This window comes from Octopus sinensis, linkage group LG19 (genome assembly GCF_006345805.1).
Source record: "Octopus sinensis linkage group LG19, ASM634580v1, whole genome shotgun sequence".
Classification (NCBI taxonomy): domain Eukaryota; kingdom Metazoa; phylum Mollusca; class Cephalopoda; order Octopoda; family Octopodidae; genus Octopus; species Octopus sinensis.
The window spans coordinates 42,604,929-42,631,198 of NC_043015.1; the positions used below are offsets into that span (position 1 = coordinate 42,604,929).

Consider the following 26,270-nt stretch of genomic DNA (forward strand, 5'->3'; position numbering starts at 1 on the left):
AGGGAAGTAACTCTCTAAAAATGCTTATATAGTTATTTCCCTTACAAACCCGAGCAACGCCGGGCGATATTGCTAGTAAGTAATATATTTTCAATTTGATTCTATAATTTTTAAGGGAAGCATTACTTCCCTTGCTTCCATGGACTTCATGCCTATGATAGTGTTTGTGTCCCTGTAACTTAGCAGTTTGGCAAAAGACTCCAATAGAATAAGTACCAGACCTTAAAATTAAAATGAATAAACATGAGTTGATTCGTTTGACTAAAACATAAATTGAAGGCTGTGCCCCCCGGCATGGCCACGGTCTAGTGACTGGAACAGGTAAGAGAATAAATAAAGATTACACAACCACACCTGTATGATGATAAACTTGCTATCATCATCATCGTTCAATGTCCACTTTCCATGCTGGCATGGGTTGGATGGTTCGACTGAGGGCTGGGCAAGCCAGAAGGCTGCGCCAGGCTCCAGTCTGATCTGGCAAAGTTTCTACAGCTGGATGCCCTTCCTAATGCCAACCACTCCGAGAGTTTAGCAATTCAAACAACTGGGTTTAATAACAACAAGAACTAAAGTTTATATCTCAAAAGATATTATTTATATTTGTAGAATATTTACATACATACATCTTTGCTTATAGAATAATACCTTCTCAAAAAATATAGAGAATTACAATGGTTTCTTCCAAGATGGTTCTACCGTCTTGCTCGGTCGCTTCGGTTCTTCACGTTTGCGTAGTCATAGAAATGCTTTCCAATTTTCTTCTGTCTCTCTTTGCGATCCAGTTTGCGACGCTGAAGGAAATAAAATGAAATGCCAAGGTGGTCAAAATAGATCGAGAACTTTTCAGGAGTTTACCATAGACACACACACACACAAAAGAAGAAAGAGAAAGTCTAAAGAAGACTAAGATTGTTGTGAGACTGACGAATTTGCTTCTCAACCTTGGTTTAGTTCCACAACTTGGCACTTTAGCTGCCTTCTACTAGAAACCCAAACCGATTAATGACTTGTGAATGACCGTGATAGACAGAAACTGTATTATTCCTACTGTGTGAGTGTGTGCATATATATATATATAGATGTACTTGCATAGCAAGTGACCTGATCTGAGATCGCGTGCTGGAACGAAAACAATTGCAGCGTGGAAGGTGTTTATAAGCCATTTAAGAAACACACAAAAACCGTTAGATGCAGCACAAAGTTTTATCAGTGAACAGGTCGCGGTCTCAAAGCGACGAAAATATTTTGACACCTTCCATTCTGCAAGAACACCTTCAACACACCACGGGTCTCTTCGACCGGGGTCTGGTAAGCCATGGAGGCTGCACCGAGCTCTAGTCTGATTTGGTAGTGTTTCTACAGCTGGATGCCCTTCCTAATGCCAACCATTCCGTGAGTGTAGTTGGTGTTTTATACGTGCCACCAGCACAGGGGCAAGAGCAGGCTGGCAAACGGCCACGATCGTTTGGTGCTTTTCTGTGTCACCGACACGGACGCCAGTCAAGCGGCGCTGGCATCTGCCACGTTCCGACGGTGATTTTTATGTGTCACCGGCACGAGTGTCTTAACTACACACACACACACACACATATATATATATATACACACACACACACATTGCATGTGTGTGTGTGCGCCTTTGTGTCTGTCTCTGCATCACCATTTTACAACTGGTATTGGTGTATCGACATCCCTGTAACTTAGCAGTTCAGCAAGAGAGACCAATAGAATAACTACTAAGCTGAAGAAGTCCTGGGGTCAATTTGTTCGACCAAAAGCTCTTCACGGTGGTGCTCCAGCCTGGCCGCAGTCAAATGATTGAAACACGTAAAATAATTCCCAATGATATAATAGGGCTTTTTAAGCATTGAATGGCTGGGAGGGTCCATGTGAGCAAAACAGGAAACAAAGGGGTCCAGAGGTAGAAAAAAAGGGTTTTGAGCAACACTGACCTAAGGCACAATTCTTCATTACTTCTACAATATTTTTACAAAAGCTGAACATCATAAAACTGCTGTATCATGGCCAGCCTTAAAATCTGAGCAGTTAAAAAAAACAAACAAAACAAACCAAAATAAACTTACTTGTTTTCCGGTCAACTTAGGAGCTTCATCTTCATCGGAACTTTCTTGGTGTCGCTTCTGCTTTCGTTTCTTATTCTTGCCTGACTTGGCTATGTTCACCTTGGAAGAACTTTCCTTTGTTGCACTGGTACTAGGCTTGCTTTCTGGTTCCTTCATCTTGTACATGAAATCAGCTGAAATATTCGAAGACAAAGAAAAAGGGAAAAATGAAAAGCACTGGCATGGCCATGTGGTTAAGAAGCTAGCTTTGCAACCACATGTTTTTGGGTTCAATCCCACAGTGTGGCACCTGACCAAGTGTTTTCTACTATTATAGCCCCTGGTTGACCAAAGCCTTGTGAGTGAATTTGATGGAAAGAAACTGAAAGAAGGGTTGTCACATGTGTGTGTTGGTACTTGTTCCTGCTACTGCTTGACCTGGTGTCAGTTTGTTTGTTCCTGTAACTTAGCAGTTTGGCAAAAAGATAATGATTGAATAAGTACCAGACTTCATAAAAAAAATGTAAGATTAAAAAAAAAAAAAACCCATGTAAACCTATAGGCGCAGGAGTGGCTGTGTGGTAAGTAGCTTGCTTACAAACCACATGGTTCCGGGTTCAGTCCCACTGCGTGGCATCTTGGGCAAGTGTCTTCTACTATAGCCCCGGGCCGACCAATGCCTTGTGAGTGGATTTGGTAGACGGAAACTGAAAGAAGCCTGTCGTATATATGTATATATATATATATATATATATATATATGTATGTGTGTGTATGTGTTTGTCCCCCTAGCATTGCTTGACAACCGATGCTGGTGTGTTTACGTCCCCATCACTTAGCGGTTCGGCAAAAGAGACCGATAGAATAAGTACTGGGCTTACAAAGAATTAATCCCGGGGTCGATTTGCTCGACTAAAAGGCGGTGCTCCAGCATGGCCGCAGTCAAATGACTGAAACAAGTAAAAGAGTAAGAGTATGTAGAAAGATAGAAACCTGGACATCACAATGAACTACAAAGTCAGAGACCAGTGTGTACAGCTACTCTCCATCTTCCTGTTAGGCATTAACCCATTCATTACCATATTTCTGTGCTTCTTTCAATTAATTTTAAATAGAGCAAAGAATTAGTAAAATAACTTAGTTATCATTAAGCTAATGTTAGGAGCATAAATTGTGTAAGTGATTTTAATGATTCTAACAATTTATATTAATGTTTTTTTAATAACTACTTGTATTCTTATCTTATATGCATTGAATTTTATGGATGGAAGCACTCCGTCGGTTACGACGACGAGGGTTCCGGTTGATCCGATCAACGGAACAGCCAGCTCGTGAAATTAACGTGTAAGTGGCTGAGCACTCCACAGACACGTGTACCCTTAACGTAGTCTTCGGGGATATTCAGCGTGACACAGAGTGACAAGGCCGGCCCTTTGAAATACAGGTACAACAGAAACAGGAAGAAAGAGTGAGAGAAAGTTGTGGTGAAAGAGTACAGCAGGGATCACCACCATCCCTGCCGGAGTCTCGTGGAGCTTTTAGGTGTTTTCGCTCAATAAACACTCACAACGCCCGGTCTGGGAATCGAAACCTCGATCCTACGACCGCGAGTCCGCTGCCCTAACCACTGGGCCATTGCGCCTCCACCATTGAATTTTATACTGTATATATGTATGTTGTTATGGTTGTCGTTTTCATAATTAAATAAGTCAACATTCTAATATCCTAAAGCTGATAAACCAACTAATGTGTTTCTCCATTTTCACGTGACCGACCAGGCTATCAGATGTTGCTACACATCGCTGGTCACAATGCACTTCGTATTGTTTTAGCCTTCGAATGACGCCACCCCGCTGGCTAAACGAGCAGGCCAACAGAAGAAAGAGTGAGAGAAAGTTGTGGCGAAAGAGTACAGCAGGGGTCGCCACCACCTCCTGCTGGAGCCTCATGGAGTTTTAGGTGTTTTCGCTCAATAAACACACACAACGCCCGGTCTGGGAATCGAAACCGCGATCCTCCGACCATGAGTCCGCTGCCCTAACCACTGGGCCATTGCGCCTCCACATTTGTAATATATATATATATATATATATGTATGAAATGCTGAACAATGAAAATGAGTGCTCTACACCGCATTGATAGATAGAGGTTCTTTAGTCATGTATTAAGGCTACCATTGGTTTCATGTTAAGAAAAGTGTTTCAATATCTTAACAATTTTTCAAGCCGATCATATGGAGGAATGGTGTTTGTTTCCATTTTGGATGAAAACACAAAGTCTTGAATTCTATGAATTCACGAGACTTTGTGTGCTTGTCCAAAATGGAGACAAACATCATTATTGAAGAATTTTTAAGATAATAAAATATTTTTCTTAACATGAAACCAATGGTAGCCTTTATGATATATATATATATATATATATATATATATAGCAGTCCAACAATGGGTTAGCTGCTGAAACTTCGAAGTCACAGTCAACAACATCCTTGTTTAAGAATAATAAATTTTTACTCTAGAAAAGTATAGAGTAACCCATCAGATTAATGCAAATTTAAAAAAAAAAATTATAACTGAACATAAAAACAAACATCAATATAAATAAATATATATATATATACCTTCATCATCAGAATCCTCTGGCATCTGTTGAACAGCAGAAATACCACTTCCTGATGGAATACTCTCAAGAGAAGCTGTCAAAGACTTTTCTTTGGTTTCATCTTTGCTGTTCTCAATTATCTCTTCGCTCTTATCTTCGTCTTTTGCTGATGTATTTTCTTGTGCAGCCGTCTCCGTAATACTTGATGATTCTTTGGAAATGGATTTATCTGAAGAATCATCAGTTCCCTTATCTTTTTCTCCAGCAGCAGCAGTAGCAGCAGCAGCAGTAGCAGCAGTTTGCTCTGCTTCGTTAGACTTTGTCATTAACTCAACGAATGCTTCCGCATCGGCCGATTCCTTCTCGACATCAGGAATTGCAATTTCTTTCGTCTCCTCTCCATCTTCATCGCTTTCTTTGTCTGAAACATCTTCAGCGTCGGAATCGTCCCGCGATACATCCAAGTTCACGGATTTAACGTCATCCGCAACAAACTCTGGTTGCACCTGAATTTTGCGCAAGTCCTGCTGCACCTGTGGAATGGCTTTGACTGTTTCCTCACCTATTACTGCGGTTTCCTGTGAAGCGGTCTCAACGACTACTTTGTCAACAATGCTTTCTATTTCGTCTCCCTGCAAAAATTAAATTAATCATTCATTTCAGAATACAATCAAGCATAAGTATCTGGGATTTCTGGAAGACAGGAAAATAACTTTGAACTTTTATTTACTAAATTATTTAAATCACTCTTACAGCAAAGCAATCACCATCATCATCATCATCATTATTTAACGACCGCTTTCCATGCTAGCATGGGTTGGATGATTTGACTGAGGTCTGGCGAACCAGACTCCAATCTGATCTGCCAGAGTTTCTACAGCTGGATGCCCTTCCTAACGCCAACCACTCTGAGTGTGTAGTGGGTGCTTTTACATGCCACCGGCACGAGGGCCAGTTTAGTGGTACTGGCAACGGCCATGCTCAAATGGTGCATTTTATGTGCCACCTGCACAGGAGCCAGTCCAGCGGCACTGGCGACGACCTCACTCGAATGTTTTTTCACGTGCCACCATCACAAGTGCCAGTAAGGTGACGCAGGGAATGATCACGCTCGAATGGTGTGTTTAACGTGCCATCAGCACGAAGGCCAGCTTGTTGCTCAGGCAATGATCTCACTCGTACATGTACCTTCATACTGGTGTTGACATCAGGTAGCCAAATACTGTGAAGAGGCTTTAAACAGCATACTCAAATATAAAATTATTACACACACACACACATTTATATATATGTAGATATTCTTATTTCTTTTTCTTTAGCAGCAGTTGTAAATAAGTTGCATTTTCACTCCTGTTAATAAAGGCTGCAGTGATGTCCTAAACTGCATATCATCGAGTGTGGGCTGCCATGGTTCGTGATGCCATCAGAACCAGAGAAGAAGCCGGCTCAACCCGTCCTGGGTGAATTCCGTCACAAGCAAGCAAGCAAGCTTAAACTGCATGCTATTTTGCCAGAAACAAAATACTTTCTCCAGCAACCATAAATATATGCGCAGGAGTGGCTGTGTGGTAAGTAGCTTGCTTATCAGCCACATGGCTCCGGGTTCAGTCCCACTGCGTGGCACCTTGGGCAAGTGTCTTCTGCTATATCCTTGGGCCGACCAAAGCCTTGTGAGTGGATTTGGTAGATGGAAACTGAAAGAAGCCTGTCATATATATGTATATATATATATGTATGTATGTATGTGTGCGTGTATGTTTGTGTGTCTGTGTTTGTCCCCCTAGCATTGCTTGACAACCAATGCTGGTGTGTTTATGTCCCTGTCACTTAGCAGTTCGGCAAAAGAGGCCGATAGAATAAGTACTGGGCTTACAAAGAATAAATCCTGGGGTCGATTTGCTCGACTAAAGGCGGTGCTCCAGCATGGCCGCAGTCAAATGACTGAAACAAGTAAAAGTATATAGACACGCCTGATCCTTGCAAGCATGGAAAAGTGGGCATTGAAATGGATGTTGAGGAAGCCAGCCAGCCACACACACACAAAACACCTAATACATTAAAAAAAATTTGTCCACACCTCTCTTACTGGTGGTTTAACAAAATACGGAAGACGTCCTCGCTGCCAATCATTCAACACAATTTTGGAAATATTGTTGAAATCTGGGTCACCACCCTGAAAATAGTTACATCAAAAAGACACAGAAATTTAGAAGTTTATATAAAAAAAAAACAGTTTCTTAAAAAAATTCATTCATTTATATCATAATGCATTCCAGAAGTAACTAATCCATTCTGACATGGGCTGAATGGTTCTTCTGTGTTGCTTCTCTCCAAGAAATTCCATATTTTATGAATTCTTCTGTTGTCATTTTGGTTCCTGTGTTAGTGTTTCTCAGCTGGGACCCATTTGATCCTTAAGGGTCCATCTAAGGTTTTGATGTTAAAATTTCTGTGTATAAATTGGTTACATTTCTACAATGCACAAAATATTTAACCCTTTCATTACTGTATTTATTTTGAGATGCTCTGTGTTTCTTTCAATTACTTTTAATATAACAAAGAATTTAGTAAAATAACTTAGTTATCATTCAGCTAATGTTAGGAACATATACTGACTAAGGTTTGGTGGAAGATTTGAATTCAAAACTTATGAAAACAAGACATTTGTACTACAGAGCCAGAGCCGGTTTCAACAGGAGTGGTAATGAAAGGGTTAAAAATATCATGGTGACTTTAATCTTTTTGTTACCATATTTTGTACTACAGAGCCAGTTTCAGCTGGGTTGGTAATGAAAGGGTTCATTTTTTTTATTTATTATTCCTAAATTTCTTTTATATACAATGAATGGTTAAGAGTGTCCAGTAGAATACAATAGGAGTGAAAGGGGTCTTTAGGCAGATGAGGTTGTGAATAGCAAAGAAAGGACTTTGACAAACAATCAATTGATTGTTTAACCAACACATTAAACAAATGACCAATTAGTTGGTTGGTTATATATATTTCTTTACTACCCACAAGGGGCTAAACATAGAGGAGACAAACAAGGACAGACAAAGGTATTAAGTCGATTACAAAGACCCCAGTGCGTAATTGGTACTTATTTAATCGGCCCCGAAAGGATGAAAGGCAAAGTCGATCTTGGCGGAATTTGAACTCAGAACGTAGCAACAGACGAAATACTGCTGAGCATTTCGCCCGGCATGCTAACGTTTCTGCCAGCTTGCCGCCATTACCATTAACAACTGGTGTTGGTTTGTTTATATCCCCACTACTTAGCAGTTCAGCAAAAGAGACTGAAGACTGATTGATAAGTCCAAGACTCAAAAGAAAAAAGAAAAACATAAATACTTGGGTCAATTGCTTTGCCCAAACCTTTCAAGGCAGTGCCCCAGTATGGCCACAGTCCAATGACTGAAACAAGTGAAAGACAGAAGGTAACTCTCTCCTTTACTCTTTTACATGTTTCAGTCATTTGACTGTGGCCATGCTGGAGCACCGCCTTTAATCGAGCAACTCGACCCGGGACTTATTCTTTTGTAAGCCCAGTACTTATTCTATCGGTCTCTTTTGCCGAACCACTAAGTGACGGGGAGATAAACACACCAGCATCGGTTGTTAAGCAATGATAGGGGAACAAACACAGACACATAAACACACACATATACGTACATATATATACATATATACATACGACGGGCTTCTTTCAGTTTCCGTCTACCAAATCCACTCACAAGGCTTTGGTCGGTCCGAGGCTATAGTAGAAGACACTTGCCCAAGGTGCCACGCATTGGGACTGAACCCAGAACCATGTGGTTGGTAAACAAGCTACTTACCACACAGCCACTCCTGCGCCTAACGAGAAATAAAATCCAAGACAGATTTCTTACCTTCAATAATTTCCCGTATCTTTTGGCAAGTTTTTCCAGGAAGTCTTCTGTACCAGTCCAACCTTCTATTTTGTAGGCTCGTGTAATATATTCAGGTCGTACTCGTTCAAGTACAGCTCCGATGTAGTCTTCGGGATTCCTCAGATGTTCCACTCGTACCTGGAATTTAAGGAGAATGCTTTCATTACAACAAGGTTATCCAGAACAAGCCACTGGCGGATCAGTCCAATGGATGGAGAAGTGTTTCTCAAAGTTATGAAGAACCCCCCAAGCTTTAAGGAAAAATTCTGGTGTTCTGCAACACGAGAGGAGGCGTCTTTTAAGAGAATTTAATAAAAATATATTTTATAAAAGAATGGTACATATTTATTATATGTTTGATTTGGTGAATGGAAACTGGAAGAAACCTGTTGTGTGTGTGTGTATGTATATATATATATATATATATATATATAGATATATATATATCATCATCATCGTTTAACGTCCGTTTTCTGCGCTAGCACGGGTTGGACGGTTTGACTGGGGTCTGGGAAGCCAGGGGCTGCACCAGGCTCCAGTCTGATCTGGCAGTGTTTCTACAGCTGGATGCCCTTCTTAATGCCAACCACTCCGCGAGCTGTAGTGGGTGCTTTTTACGTGCCAGGGGAGTCTGGCATCGGCCACGATTGGTTGGTGCTTTTAACATGCCACCGGCACGGAAGCCAGCCAAGGCGATATATATATATATATATATATCATCATCATCGTCGTTTAATGTCCGTTTTCCATTCTAGCATGGGTTGGACGGTTTGATCGGAGTCTGGGAAGCCAGGGGCTGCACCAGGCTCCAGTCTGATCTGGCAGTGTTTCTACACACATAGAGAATGGTTTAGTGGCTAGCAAAAGCAAAAGATGAAGACATTCAGATGATGAATATTTAAGTACAAATATTTAGATATTTATATTAATAGATCCAACTTACACAGAGTACAAACAGAGAAAATTAATTTTGAATAATGTAGTCCTAGAGTTACAAAAGAACGGGATGGTCATGGATGGAGAGAATGAAATCTCTATAATACTTACCACACCTTTCAAAACGATTTCTGTAGGAGTGGAACCAGACGGATACACCACACCAGGACAATCTACCAGATATATTCTTCTCATCAGTGTTATGTACTGCCACACCTGTAAAACAGAAAGAAGAGAATGAATTGAGTTATAAGAGTAAATTAGTACGTAAAGAAATACTAAAGATGAGAGACGAAGCATTTTATGTGATAGAATGTATGAACCCTAGGCGGCGAGCTGGCAGAAAAGTTAGCATGCCAAGTGAAATGCTTAGCGGTATTTCATCTGCCGTTACGTTCTGAGTTCGAATTTGCCTTTCATCCTTTCAGGGTCGATAAATTAAGTACCAGTTACACACTGGGGTTGATGTAATCGACTCAATCCCTTTGTCTGTCCTTGTTTGTCCCCTCTGTGTTTAGCCCCTTGTGGGCAATAAAGAAATAAGAATGTATGAACCTTTTAGCATTTTAACCAGCCATATCCAGCCCAAATCCAAGGGGGTGAGGTGAAAAGTTCATAGGCTGACTATGAAGGGGTGATGCTAGAGCTGTGAAATCTTGCTTGCAGTAATTTCAAGTCTTCTTATTAACAACTGCATTGTTTTTTTCCAGGTAAACTGACACCTGGCTGTTCAAAAAGACTTCAAAAGTAACTAGTATTGACTTCTTTTGAAAATGGATAAAAAGTTTGGTATCATGGTTTTATCAAGTACCTGCAGAAAAAGGGTTTAGCTCCCAACGACATTCATTCTGACATTTTTGCTACATTAGTTTCAGCTCACGAGCCGTGGCCATGCTGGGGCACTGCCATTAAATAAACTATGCGCCCGCAGAGGGACTCGAACCCGCGTCCCTCAGATTACTTCTAAAGTTGACCTATAAAAGTCTGATGCTCTACCGACTGAACTATGTGGGCGACAAATAAACTATGCACCCGCAGAGGGACTCGAACCCGCGTCCCTCAGATTACTTCTAAGGCTGACCTATAAAAGTCTGATGCTCTACTGACTGAACTATGCCAGGATGCTGCCCACTCGGCACCCAGGCTACATTCTTAGCGCCCCCTCCCCCACCACAAATATAGACCCACTTTCTGCAGCAAATTCAAAACAAATAAAACTTAATTAAACCTAATTAATCTATTAATTTTTTTTTTTTTTACATCTATCACCTGATTGTGGCCACCCCATTATCATCCTATTTTTCTTCAACATTCCACTGGATCTTTACACTGCCCACTTTGAGAATCCCTGCTCTAGCTCTATCAACAGTGCAAAAGCAGGTGGCTCAATTTAGGAGGGGAACAGAGAGTCTTGAAGATGACCCAAGCTTTGGATATCTTGCACCAAGGAAAACGTTGATTATGTTCATCACATGGTGATGGACGACAGGTGAGCGACTATAAATCAAATAGCCAATGGTATTAGCATATCCAGCTGTAGAAACACTGCCAGATCAGACTGGGCCTGGTGCAGCCAACTGGCTTCCCAGACCCCAGTCGAACCGTCCAACCCATGCTAGCACGGAAAGCTGACGTTAAACAATGATGATGAGAGAATTAAGAATATTCTGCACAAAGAACTTGGCAGGAAATCACATCACAAGAAAGTATGACATATTGAGGCATATCCAGCTGATTTCTTTGAACATTTCCTAACCCAGGATGAATGTTGGACTCATCACTTTGAGTCAGAGAGAAAGAGACAATCCATACACTGGAAACACCCCTCTTCATCTGCTCCAATGAAGGCCAAGGTAATTTGAGGGAGATTTGGTTGCTATTTCTAATAGGTCAAGAGTCCACATAGAGGCTCCCTCATAGACTGATCCCCAAAATTGTTTACTCTTTTACTTGTTTCAGTCATTTGACTGTGGCCATGCTGGAGCACCGCCTTTAGTCTAGGAAATCGACCCCCAGGACTTATTCTTTGTAAGCCTAGTACTTATTCTATCGGTCTTTTTTGCCAAACCGCTAAGTTACAGGGACGTAAACACACCAGTATCGGTTGTCAAGCGATGTTGGGGGGACAAACACAGACACACAAACACATATATATCACGGGCTTCTTTCAGTTTCTGTCTACCAAATTCACTCACAAGGCTTTGGTCGGCCCAAGGCTATAGCAGAGGACACTTGCCCAAGGTGCCACGCAGTGGGACTGAACCCGGAACCATGTGGTTGGTAAGCAAGCTACTTACCACACAGCCACTCCTGCGCCTATTTGTTTACTGTTGTATAAAAAAAAGTATTGTTCATTCCACTGAACTCATAAAACAGCAATACAATAAACGACAAGAAATCAAATTGAACATTGAAATCTCTCTAGTACTCTTTTACTCATTTGACTGCGGCCATGCTGGAGCACCACCTTTAGTCAAACAAATCACCCCCAGGACTTATTCTTTGTAAGCCTAGTGCTTATTCTATCAGTTTCTTTTCCCAAACAGCTAAGTTATGGGGAAGTAAACACACCAATATCGGTTGTCAAGCAATGGTGGCAGGGAAAAACAGATATACATACACACACCCACACGCACATATATATATATATATATATATATACACACACACACACAATGGGCTTCTTTCAGTTTCTGTGACCAAATCTATTCACAAGGCTTTAGTTGGCCCAACGCTATAGTAGAAGACACTTGCCCAAGGTGCCATGCAGTGGGACTGAACCCATAACCATGTGGTTGGGAAGCAAGCTTCTTATCACAAGGCCGCTCCTGTGTCTATGTATGATCTTCAGACCATACCTGTGGTTTGTGTCATTTACTTACCTTTGTCTCACCAGCAATCGGAGCCACTTTACAAACTTTCTTCTTGCGCAAAGTATTAATAACGGAACTTTTCCCAACATTTGGATAACCTATAAATCCAACACTGATTTGTTTTTTATTCGAATGGAGCTGGAAGCAAAAAAAAAGTAGAGTTAATACCTGTAATAGGTAGAAGGTAAGGTAGATAAAACAGCAGAAAATCTTGTTAGCAACAGACTAAAATATACATGGCTCAGTGGTTAGAGCATCGAGCTTACAATCGCGAGGTTGTGAGTTCGAATCCTGAACTGGGCTGCGTGTTGTGTTCTTGAGCAAGACACTTTATCTCACGTTGCTCCAGCTGTAGAAATGAGTTGCGACACCACAGGTGCCAAGCTGTATCGGCCCCTTTGCTTTCCCTTGGATAGCACCGGTGGTGTGGAGAGGGGAGGCTGGTATGCATGGGCGACTGCTGGTCACCCATAAACAACCTTGCCCAGACTTGTGCCTTGGAGGGTAACTTTCTGGGTGCAATCCCACAGTCAGTCATGACCGAAGGGGGTCTCAGCAGCACCAGCAAAATATACATGTATAAATATATCTACGACATATATGGAAAACCGGTGTGTGTTTGTTTGTGGTGTTGTTAGCTAACTCCCCCTACATTGTATAATTGATTTTGATGAAACTTGACATGTGAGTAGAACTCATGTCTGGAAACCTCATGACGAAAAATGTAACAAATTGTTTCATAACTTAAAGCATGTAAAGATAATTTATATTATTACATTCAATAATAGACAAATTACTGACAATGTCTGCATTAATGTTTTGTAGGATGATACATTCAGGAGCTCTTTTATGAGTTCTATTGGATCACTTGAATTGATATATTGTGACGGGCGAAGGACCCCGAGGGCCCTATTATGTTTTGTGCGAGTGGCACGTAAAAAGCACCATCCGATTGTGGCTGTTTGCCAGCCTCGCCTGGCACCTAAAAAGCACCCACTACACTCATGGAGTGGTTGGTGTTAGGAAGGGCATCCAGCTGTAGAAACATTGCCAGATCAGACTGGGGCCTGGTGCAGCCACCTGGCTTCCCAGACCTCAGTTGAACCGTCCAACCCATGCCAGCATGGAAAGCAGACGCTAAACGATGATGATGATGATATATATATATATATGTATATATGTTATTGTTATACTTGGGGATGGTCATCTTTTGCTGATTAAACACACACACTGTTTATTTGATCTTCACTTTGTTTTTTATTTATATTATTTTTAGTTTATATGTCTGTCAAAGTTCCTTTGTCACACATCCTGTGACACATGGGACAGAGAGCCACTGATGCTGGGGAAGCCTACTTCTTAATCACACAGCCATGCTTGCTTATGGAAGCACTCCGTCGGTTCCGACGACGAGGGTTCCGGTTGATCTGAATCAACAGAACAGCCTGCTCGTGAAATTAACGTGTAAGTGGCTGAGCACTCCACAGACACGTGTACCCTTAATGTAGTTCTCGGGGATATTCAGCGTGACACAGAGAGTGACAAGGCCGGCCCTTTGAAATACAGGTACAACAGAAACAGGAAGTAAGAGTGAGAGAAAGTTGTGGTGAAAGGGTACAGCAGGGATCACCACCATCCCCTGCCGGAGCCTTGTGGAGCTTTAGGTGTTTTCGCTCAATAAACACTCACAATGCCCGGTCTGGGAATCGAAACCGCGATCCTATGACCGCGAGTCCGCTGCCCTAACCACTGGGCCATTGCGCCTCCCATGCTTGCTTATACAAAAACAAAGAATATTTTTCTGCTATTTTCAAAATGCAATAATTACCAAAACAAAGGGATATGAAATATAAAATGTTTTTCTTTTCTTTCTAACCTTTGCAAACTGTCGTAGCAAATTAATAAATGCTCCTTTTCCAAAAGCGTTGGTAAGGCTTGCATGGAACGCCATGGTAGGTTGGGCTTCTGACAAAATAGTCACCCATTTTTGCTGTCAAAAGAAAAGTACATAAAATATACCTTCAGTATAAATATTAACACACACACAAAAATTTTTTTAAAATAACAGATACTAGCACTATGACCTGGGATATATACAAGCAGCTAAGCCCGGTTTCACTTGGTCTGTTTGGATGATGTGGCTGTGATCGTTTTCGGTAAGGCATAATCTATAACAGCGTTTCTCAACTTTATCATTTCGAGTCCCCTGTTTCGATTGGAGCCTCCAGATGTATGAAAATTTCTTTTAGAAAAGTTTTAATCGATTTTCTCGGTAAGTATGTGGGCTAGGAAAAAACAACAAACCGCATTCCAATCTATGCACCCGTCTCTACATGTGTGCCATTTTTCACACGAATCCACCCAGCCGTTTGGCTGTGAACCTCAGGACAAGAAAGAATACAACGATCGCCCATGTCCAATTTATATTATAGATATCTGTGTCGGTGGCACATAAAATCACCCACTACACTCTCGGAGTGGTTGGCGTTAGGAAGGGCATCCAGCTGTAGAAACACTGCCAGATCTGACTGGCCTGGTGCAGCCTTCGGGCTTGCCAGACCCCAGTTGAACCGTCCAACCCATGCTAGCATGGAAAGCGGACGTTAAACGATGATGATGATATGTATATATATATATATATATATTATATGTCTCTGTACGTATTGGGAAGTCTGACTGTTAACTTACCGTAACCCAAACTGGAACAAGGTCGACTTTGTTCAAAATAAAAATCAACTGCTTGTGAGGTTTCTCTTTTTTAAGGTATTTTTCAATTTGATAACATCTTGTTCCTAAGGGATCTCGGGCATCTAAAACTTGGACAAGGACATCTGAAGAATCAATGACCTGCACAAGAAAAAAAAGGTGAATAAATAAAGAAAACATAAAAATAATATTTGTAAGTTTTTAAAATATTTAACCAAAATTGGTAAAAAATGATTGAAATATAATTTTTAAATTTTTAATATCCATAGGGACTGGTACTCGGGTGTTGCCAGTGCTGCTGGACTGACTCCTGTGCAGGTGGCAAGTAAAGAAACACCGTTTCGACCCTGTGCTTGAGGAGACCTATTGAGTCAATTACATCAACATCAAAAATCAATGGAAATTGTAGTTGTGATCCCTGTGCCGGTGGCACGTAAAAAGCACCACCCGAACGTGGCCAATGCCAGCGCCACCTTGACTGGCTTCCATGCCGGTGGCACATAAAAAGCACCAACTGAATGTGGACATTGCCAGCCTACCCTGGCACCTGTGCTGGTGGCACGTAAAAAGCACCATCCGAACGTGGCCAATGCCAGCGCCACCATGACTGGCTTCCATGCCGGTGGCACATAAAAAGCACCAACTGAATGTGGACATTGCCAGCCTACCCTGGCACCTGTGCCGGTGGCACGTAAAATGCACCACCCGAACGTGGCCAATGCCAGCGCCACCTTGACTGGCTTCCATGCCGGTGGCACATAAAAAGCACCAACTGAATGTGGACATTGCCAGCCTACCCTGGCACGTAAAAAGCACCACCCGAACGTGGCCAATGCCAGCGCCACCTTGACTGGCTTCCATGCCGGTGGCACATAAAAAGCACCAACTGAATGTGGACATTGCCAGCCTACCCTGGCACCTGTGCTGGTGGCACGTAAAAAGCACCATCCGAACGTGGCCAATGCCAGCGCCACCATGACTGGCTTCCATGCCGGTGGCACATAAAAAGCACCAACTGAATGTGGACATTGCCAGCCTACCCTGGCACGTAAAAAGCACCACCCGAACGTGGCCAATGCCAGCGCCACCATGACTGGCTTCCATGCCGGTGGCACATAAAAAGCGCCAACCGAATGTGGACATTGCCAGCCTACCCTGGCACCTGTGCCGGTGAACGTAAAATGCACCACCCGAACGTGGCCAATGCCAGCGCCACCTTGACTGGCTTCCATGCCGGTGGCACATAAAAAGCGCCAACCGAATGTGGACATTGCCAGCCTACCCTGGCACCTGTGCCGGTGAACGTAAAATGCACCACCCGAACGTGGCCAATGCCAGCGCCACCTTGACTGGCTTCCATGCCGGTGGCACATAAAAAGCACCAACCGAATGTGGACATTGCCAGCCTACCCTGGCACGTAAAAAGCACCACCCGAACGTGGCCAATGCCAGCGCCACCATGACTGGCTTCCATGCCGGTGGCACATAAAAAGCGCCAACCGAATGTGGACATTGCCAGCCTACCCTGGCACCTGTGCTGGTGGCACGTAAAAAGCACCCACTACACTCAGAGAAAGAGAAAGTTGTCATGGAGATACCTGCTCAGAGGTCTATGCAAAATTGCAGAAAGTGTATGCCAGCTTGCTGCCTTTTTTTGTAGTTGAGCAATTAGAAACAGAAAGATACGCTGGCTGTGAAAATAATCTTTTGCTCCACCAACAAAAAACAACCTTGACCATAGTGCAAGCAGGGATAATGTGTATGTTGGATGGAACCTACACTCACCTCCTTATGAGAGCTCAAAATCTCTCGTGGAAGCACCATCCAACCAAAATGCAAATATATGGGAAATTACCACCTGTGTCATCTCTTGTGAAAGGTAGGAGAGTCCAGTTTGTTGTAGAGCTGAAAAAGAGGTAATTTCTACTCTTCTCCTCTGGAAGCCATCTACTCGCAATACCAGAGTGCGCACACTCTCCTACCCTGATGTAATCTCCAGGGATACAGGCATCCAGCAACAGGACCTCCGTAATGCTATGATGGACCGTGAAGTCTGGCGTAACATAGTAAATTCCATTGTCTCGACCACAGTCGAACAATGATGATGATGAAAGTGTATGTAACTCAAATAAAACCATAAAGCAGATATTACTTGCAGAAACACCTAAAACTCCAAAATATACATCAGGGGACCGATTGTACTCACTTTATAGAGTTCGTTCCAGATACGTTTCGATTGTCCCGCTTTGAACACCATTTCAATGGCTTCATCACGGACACCATCATATTCAACCATTAAATCCATGTCTTTCTGGGGATTATACTTCTCTGCAGATTCTTGGACAAGTTTGCTTAAATCCTACGGATGGAGAAAAAAAAAAAAAAAGATCAAATTACAAATTTAAAATGAAATTTTGCATTTCGAAGATATTTTATGTCCAGCTGGGGGGGGGGGCATATGCCACAAAAACAGGGAAACTGGGCCCATGAACCTGGCTAGGCTTGAAAAGGGCACATAAATAAAAAATAAAAGAACTTTATGTGAAATCCAATTAGGTTCTAACAGACACTTCCCCACATTTACTTCAACAGACAAAAATGCAATCTCTCTCTCTTTTATTCTTTTACTTGTTTCAGTCATTTGACTGCGGCCATGCTAGAGCACCGCCTTTAATCAAGCAACTCGACCCCCAGGACTCATTCTTTGTAAGCCCAGTACTTATTCTATCGGGTCTCTTTTTGCCGAACCGCTAAGTGACGGGGACATAAACACACCAGCATCGGTTGTCAAGCAATGCTAGGGGAACAAACACAGACACACACATTTATATTTATATATATACATATATAAATGGCGTTAGGAAGGGCATCCAGCCATAGAAACACTGCCAGATCTGACTGGGCCTGATGAAGCCTTCCAGCTTCACAGACCCCAGTTGAACCGTCCAACCCATGCTAGCATGGAAAACGGACGCTAAATGATGATGATGATGATGATGATATATACGACGGGCTTCTTTCAATTTCCGTTTACCAAATCCACTCACAAGGCTTTGGTCGGCCCGAGGCTATAGTAGAAGACACTTGCCCAAGGTGTCACACAGTGGGAATGAACCCGGAACCATGTGGTTGGTAAACAAGCTACTTACCACACAGCCACTCCTGTGCCAATCGTGTAGATACAATGGAACTTCCAATTTCTTTCTACACACACACACACAAAAAAAAGCAGATTTTTTTCAAAAATTATACAAAACATACCAGTATGGAACACAGACATGAAATAGTAATGATGATGATGATGTACAAAACATGAGTTACCTCCAAATTGTCAACTTTGATTTTCGGTCTTTTGCGCTGAGCTTTCTTTCCAAATGTCACAGCGTAGCTCTCGGTATCCAAAAGATGAGGTCGAGCATACTGAAAGGCAAGAAACGGTGAAATAAATACTTTAAATTTAACATCTGCCACTCCAGCATCCTTCTCTTGTCTACCATCTTGGTTCATGCCTGTCTGTGAGCCTCTGCCTCTTGCACACCTGTATCCTCATTGCCCCATCAACCATTTCCTCCCCTAACACCCATACTTCTCTATCACCTGAGAGCAAGAAAGCACATGCTTTATCAATCACCATCAAGTGCCGAAAAGGAACTTTCTTATCTTCCATTTTAAAGGGATACAGAATTAACACAGGTTATAGGAACATAAACCTTCTTCCACGAAAAGATAGCTTAAACTGTGCTCTGATTGGAGGTGTAGTCAAATCCTATTTTATGGACTCAACCATGTTCTAAATTAAGTCGAAAGGTAAGCTACTATAATTTGGCATGAACTTTCCGGACAACCCAATACAACTAATGATGCTATTGACAACAAAATGTAAAATAAAGATAAATCAATAAAAAATTTTTTAAATGGTCTACACACTTTGGCAGCTTCATTCAGTAGGGAAACAGGAAGTTTACTCTGTCTCATAACCATCTTGTAAGGGTCCTTCTTAACTTTCTCCATCTCCTCTTGAAATCTCTGCAGTGCATTCTGGGTAATCACCCGGGTATTACCTGTACAGCAAAAAAAAAATAAATAAATGATGAGTAAACTTCGTTACAGAAAAAAAAAAAAACCTCTTACGTCAAAATGTAATTTACCTTCACACAGTTTTATATTCTTTTATTTGTTTCAGTCATTTGATTGCGGCCATGCTGGAGCACTGCCTTTTAGGCGAACAAATCGACCCCAGAACTTATTCTTTGTAAGCCTAGTACTTATTCCATCAGTTTCTTTTGCTGAACACACCACCATCGGCTGTCAAGCGATGGTGGGAGGAAAAAAACAGACACACATACATATATATACGACGGGCTTCTTTCAGTTTCCATCAACCAGATTCACTCACAAGAGAATTTGGTCAGCCTGAGGCCATAGTAGAAGACACTTGCCCAAGGTACCATGCAGTTGTTTCAGTCATTTGATTGCGGCCATGCTAGAGCACTGCTTTTAGTTGAACAAATCGACCCCAGGACTATATTCTTTGTAAGCCTAGTATTTATTCTACCTGTGTCTTTTGCTGAACCATTAAGTTACAAGGACATAAACACACCATCAGTTGTCAAGCGATGGTGGGGGACAAACACAGACATATAAACACATACATATATATATCAGGGATAATCGATCAATGGAAATTGCAGCTGAGGTGCTGGTGGCATGTAAGAGAACCATCCGAATGTGACCTTTGCCAGCGCCGCCCCGACTGGCCTCGTGCCGGTCATGGCCGTTGCCAGCCTCGCCTGGCCCCCATGCCGGTGGCACATAAAAGGCACCAACCGATCGTGGCTGTTTGCCAGACTCGTCTGGCACGTAAAAAGCACCCACTACACTCATGGAGTGGTTGGCGTTAGGAAGGGCATCCAGCCATAGAAACATTGCCAGATCAAACTGGGCCTGGTGCAGCCTCCTGGCTTCCCAGACCCCAGTTGAACCGTCCAACCCATGCTAGCATGGAAAGCGGATGCTAAACGATGATGATGATGTGCCACTTGGGTAGGCAAGGCAGGCAGTGCCTACCCTGAATAAAATAGCTCGATAATAACATTTTCTTTTTATGGCAGCAATCACCGTACACATGTATGTATAGGCGTAGCTGTGTGGTTGAGAAGTTCATTTCCAACTCACTTGGGTGAGCGTTTTCTATTATAGCCCTGGGCCAAGCAACGCCTTGAGTAGATATGATAGATGAAAACTGAAAGAAGCCCACTGTACATGTGTGTGCTTGTGATGATGATGTGCTTTGTCTTGACATCCTGGCATTGTTATAAATTAGAGGATTTACAGTTTCTGAGAGAAGGCATGGGTCCAAGTTCTATTGTGTTGATGTTTAAGCAACCGTTCCATTATGCCATTCCATCATGGAAGACTAGAATGAAAGGTTTACGGTCAGGCAAGTTCATCTCCGGCCCTGGTTTGATGAATTACTTCATCCTTCACCTGAAAGGAAGATAGGGCTGGAGAGAAAATGCCTGACTAAGAGAGTGTACGAAGAACGATGGAAGGATGTAGCACGAAAGTTGCCAGTGGATGATACCACATAAATGTAAAACTAGACGAAACCAAAGTATCAGTGGGGAGGTGGGGCTCGTGGGGTCCGAGCTAAACCCGCTCCCACTCCATCCGTAATGTCTTCCGGTCTGTTCTCCATTCGATTTTATATTTGTATTTTATTGAATTTTTAAACTCATCTTTGTGTAACCCCATTCGTATATCTGACCCCACATCAGATTGTATTGTCCCCTCTATGTTCGCCCCTTGTGGGTAATAATAAAACCATTCCATTATGCCAGAAACTTTCCTTAATCATCATCATGATCATCATTTAGCGTCTGTTTTCCATACTGGCAGGGGTTAGATGGTTTGACTGGAATTGGTAAGCCAGGATCCAGTCTGTGTTTTGGCTTCGTTTCTATGGCTGGATGCCCTTCCTAATGCCAACCACTTTACAAAGTGTTTCAGGTGCCTTTAACATGTCACCAATTTCTTTACTACCCACAAGGGGCGAAAATACAGACAAACGGATTAAGTCAATTACATCGAACCCAGTGTGTAACTGGTACTTAATTTATCGACCCTGAAAGGATGACAAACCAAGTCAACCTTGGCGAAATTTGAACTCAGAACCTAACGGCAGACGAAATATCACAAAGCATTTCGCCCGGCGTGCTAACGTTTCTGTTAGCTGGCCGCCTTTGACACCAATTACCAGATTGAAAGAGTACTGGGGTCGATACCAGACTAAAAACCTCTTGAAGAAAAGCATAACAAAACAAAACAAAGGGAGCAGGGAAGGTAAGAGCACAATGTATTTACCAAACCATCTTCTGTTTGGTTCCACACGAGCAACAGTTCCAGATTTTAACCAAGTTTGAAACGGTGCTGGCCGCAAGATTTTTCCTGCACTGTCTCTGTAAAAAATAATAAAAGAATTGTGATTAGAATGCATGTTCTTCTATGTGCCTCGTAAAATTAAAGTATCGTTATTATTATTATTAGTATCATCATAATCACCATCATCATTATTATTAGTGAGGGAGCACTGCATGCCATCAAAGTGACACTGGGGTAAAATATACGAAGCCCAGTACACCCATCATGACTACCCATCTGATAAGGGATAAAGGTAGGCACATGCATCACAACCATATGTGCGCGACATGGTGATCTCATATCAAGATAAACAACACATGACCTTGCAGGTGGGACCCAGTTAGAATTCTGTTCTGGTCGAGTAGCCCATTCCGCTCAAAATGGTCCCTGAATAAGGATTATTTAAAGATGTTGAACGAACCACCCATGTTTCCATATTTCAGAGATGTTTGACCTCATAACTGGCACGAACTGATTAGATTTGGGGATCAATCAGGTACCGGACAAGGATTCTGGATTATTTTTCCTTTTTATTTTTTTTACCTAATTTTTGATAGGTCAGGTTCATTGTTTGTATTCTTGTTTGAAAGAACATTTAAATTTATTTAAGATATTCTCATTTTAAAAATCACCTCCGGCTAATCACTGAAAGGATGTTAGTGTTGCTTCAGCGGAGGTTTGCGCTGAGTGCTCTTGTTATTATTATTATTATTATTATTATTATTATGGTGGTGAAGTCAGCAAGCCAGGAAAAATGCTTAGTAGCATTTCATCTATTCTTCCGAGGTTGACTTTGCTTTTCGTCCTTTTGAGGTAATGAAATAAATACCTGTAGAACAGTGGGTTTGATGTAATCAACTTGCCTATTCCACAAATTTTCATATAAACATATATATATTATATATACATGAATGTATGTGTGTGTGTGTGTGGTAGATAGTTAAACTAAGAGAATTTGAGTTAATACTCAGCCTCGTGCTAAGAACACCATCCAAGCATGATCGTAACCAGAGCGGCTAACTGGCTTCCGTGCCAGTGGCATGTGTAAAAGATTCGAGCGAAGTCGTTGCCAGTACCGCCTGACTGGCCCCCGTGCCAGTGGCATGTAAAAAGCACTTGCTACACTCTCGGAGTGGTTGGCGTTAGGAAGGGCATCCAGCTGTAGAAACTCTGCCAGATCAAGACTGGAGCCTGGTGCAGCCATCTGGTTCGCCAGCCCACAGTCAAACCGTCCAACCCATGCTAGCATGGAAAGCGGACGTTAAACAATGATGATGATGATGATGAAGTCATACTAATTTCACGAAGCCTACAAAAAGGAAGTAATTAATGTTACCTTTTTGGTTTGTAATTTCTGTACATTTGGAGACGTTTAATGGTGGTCCGGTCCCTCATGTTATGTCCACCATGCCCTTCAGATTTGGGGCGATCTGGAAAAAAAAAAAAAAATAAATAAACAATGGGAAAACATGAAATTAGGAATTAACAGCTTATATGGAAATTTAAGAAAATATGATCTGTTGAAATAGCAATTTGTGGTTTTAGGTGTAAGGTCTTGTAGCTGTAACTGGTCATGAAAGGTACTGGATCATCAATTCACAGGTTGTAAGTTCAAATCCTTCACAAACATCATCATCATTTAACGTCCGCTTTCCATGCTAGCATGGGTTGGACGATTTGACTGAGGTCTGGCAGAGTTTCTACAGCTGGATGCCCTTCCTAACACCAACCACTCCAAGAGTGTAGTGGGTGCTTTTACGTGTCACCGGCACAAGCGCCAGTTTGGTGGTACTGGCATCGGCCACGCCCAAATGGTGCTTTTTATGTGCCACCTGCACAGGAGCCAGTCCAGCGGCACTGGTGACGACCTCACTCGTGCCACCAGCACAAATGCTACCATTATTTCTCTAGGCAGGACTTGACAATTAACCCTTTTGATATTAACACATCTGAGACTCTCCCAGCTTCTACAATACAGTCATCCTGTTTTGAAGTGATACAAATTCAAACTTTCCATCAGAATTTCCTGTTAATTTATGTCCAAAACACCAGTTTCATAATCCTTTGTCCAAAACACCAGTTTCATAGGCAGAGGGCCTGAAATTTGGGGGTGAAGGGGTCTAACCGATTACATCAACCCCCAGAGCTCAACTGATACTTATTTTATCTAACACCAGAAGGATGAAAGGGGACCTTGGCAGAACTTGAAGACAGAAACGTAAAGAAATCGAACTTGGTGTGAAACTATAAATTTACCGAATATTCTCCAAGTGGTTGGTGATGGAGCAGAGATAGTGTAAAATCGAGAGGGCCCTTTGGCTTTCTTCAAGACATGATCTAGTGTGCTGGTTTCACAATAAAGTACACCCAATGCAGTCTGTAAAGTGATCCAGCTGAGAAACTATAGCAAAAACGAAACATATGTGTTGGAGAGTAACTTTGAACAAAAACTGCTGGGCCAGAGGATATACGGCTTGTATATAAATAATAATACCATTGCTCAACTCAAGAAGGCATGGAACTAATTTTGACGTCCACTTTCCATGTTTGCATACGTCAAAATATATTGTAGAACTGGATGCCCATCCTGTCGCCAACCCTCATCCGTTTCCAAAGAAAGTAATATTTTTTCCTTGACCAGACTGCCGGCATCAGTTGTTAGTTATCGGAGCACTGCATCCTTCAAAACTTCCATGCTTCCTGAGATTCGTCAACACTACACCTGATTTTCTGATAATGTCGTTATATCTATACTCCACAACCCACGAAAATACCCAAAGTGAAATGTCTTGATTTGGTCGAGTTATATCGAAAGAATACCAACTTTGGTCAGCCAAGAGTTACTAGCACTTCTATCTCTTGTTAATTATTTCCAAATAAGGTTCCATACCATTTAACAAACTCATTTGTCAGTATCATCGTCATCATCCCTGGATATTACTGTATTGAGTCCTACGATTACCTGGAATTCATGGTGTAGAAGTGACCGAGATCACAACATTCACCCTGAATGGGATGCCAGTCCATCGCAGGTTTACTCGTCAACAGGTGACCCGACTGGAGCAACTCTGCTCCAGAAAAACGACGAGCCACCTGGTCCGCGAACCGAAACCACGATCCAACGATCTCCAGTGCAACACTCTAACCACAACTAAGACACGCACCTTCACTGCCGTCATTTGTGAAATGATTAAGTTGAAGAAATATGAGAAACCACATGTAAAATATGTCAAGTTATTTAGTGGGGGGGGGGGTAAAGTGGAGTGGCGATCTTGCATTAATTCCTATTTTCCTTTTTCTCAAAAGCAATGAAAAATCGAATATCAATAACTAAATACATAGAATCGACACAGAGATATAAATTTCTTTACTAAATCTTTTCTCCTTTGGAAGCGAATAATGTTTTATCTTCATGTACATGTTCTAATAAGTCACACAATATATATTTCTTTACTACCCACAAGGGGCTAAACACAGAGGGGACAAACAAGGGACAGGCAAAGGGATTAAGTCGATTGCATCGACCCCAGTGCGTAACTGGTACTTAATTTATCGACCCCCGAAGGGATGAAAGGCAAAGTCGACCTCGGCAGAATTTGAACCCAGAACGCAACGGCAGACGAAATACCTATTTCTACTTCTTTACTACCCACAAGGGGGCTAAACACAAAAGGGACAAACAAGGACAGACATAGGTATTAAGTCGATTATATCGACCCCAGTGCATAACTGGTACTTATTTAATCGACCCCGAAAGGATGGGGACGGCAGACGAAATACCCATTTCTTTATTGCACACAAGGGGCTAAACATAGAGGGGACAAACAAGGACAGAGAAACGGATTAAGTCGATTACATCAACCCTAGTGCATAACTGGTACTTATTTAATCGACCCCGAAGTGATGAAAGGCAAAGTCGACCTCGGCGGAATTCGAACCCAGACGAAATACGGCTACGCATTTCGCCCGACGTGCTAACGACTCCGCCAGCTCCGTGGCTTAAAAATCACACAATTTAGGACCAAGACACGTTTACAGCAAAAAAGACAAACACGTGGTGGACCAAAAAGCAAAGGAAAATAAACATCGAAATAACTCACCTATATTCATACTATGGCTAGATTTATTAAGCCTTTCGGGCCTCTTGCCCCTTTGGCCCCTGTGTACTTTGTTACTGACCATCTTTCCCCCCTTTGTTTTGCCAGAACTTGTAAAAGAATTGCCAGGAAAAATACAGAAATCAACAACGATGTCACTTTCAGAACTTTATTAATGCAGATGAATTATTCGCTGGCGGTGATTGGATGAAATTAAAATCGAAATGTTTTAACAAAAGAAAACGAATTACGATATTAAGTAAATTAATTTATTTTATTTAGATTTTTTAATATGCAATTTACATAATATTTTAAGTTAATAACATATTATTATTAATATTGTATAGCATTTTTATATTGCATTTGCTGCCGAACACAATTGCATCAAACCGGTGTACTTGAAAATAAGTAATGTCTGTTTAAAATTCCGTAATACGAATTGAGTTTTATTTTTTTCATTCATAAAATTTGAGTCGCGTGTTCATTTCTTCATATAGCATGTAGCATACAAAAAGGCGATCCTTCGGTATAGGTACCGTAAGTACCGGAAGTGGCTTTATTTACATTTCTGAAGATAACAAAAACCCTTTTCTCCCACCCCTAACCCTAACCCTAACACCCCATATATATATTTTTAAAAAATCACTTTCTTGAAATGTATCC

The 26,270-nt window shown here is 41.9% G+C and overlaps 1 protein-coding gene across 1 annotated transcript; it reads right to left on the bottom strand.

The window, feature by feature from the left end:
* Positions 1 to 575: 575 nt before the first annotated feature.
* Positions 576 to 25,796, bottom strand: LOC115222308 (nucleolar GTP-binding protein 2). The gene is made up of 15 exons (XM_029792489.2): positions 25,611 to 25,796; positions 22,847 to 22,940; positions 21,454 to 21,548; positions 19,018 to 19,151; positions 18,412 to 18,510; positions 17,297 to 17,449; positions 15,073 to 15,231; positions 14,261 to 14,374; positions 12,394 to 12,522; positions 9,623 to 9,727; positions 8,555 to 8,713; positions 6,744 to 6,839; positions 4,686 to 5,298; positions 2,088 to 2,260; positions 576 to 794 (listed from the first exon to the last, which is right to left on the bottom strand). Exons 1-15 carry the CDS (start codon positions 25,690 to 25,692, stop codon positions 696 to 698), a joined length of 2,304 nt encoding a protein of 767 aa, XP_029648349.1. The 5' UTR covers positions 25,693 to 25,796; the 3' UTR covers positions 576 to 695.
* Between the last annotated feature and the right edge of the window lie 474 nt (positions 25,797 to 26,270).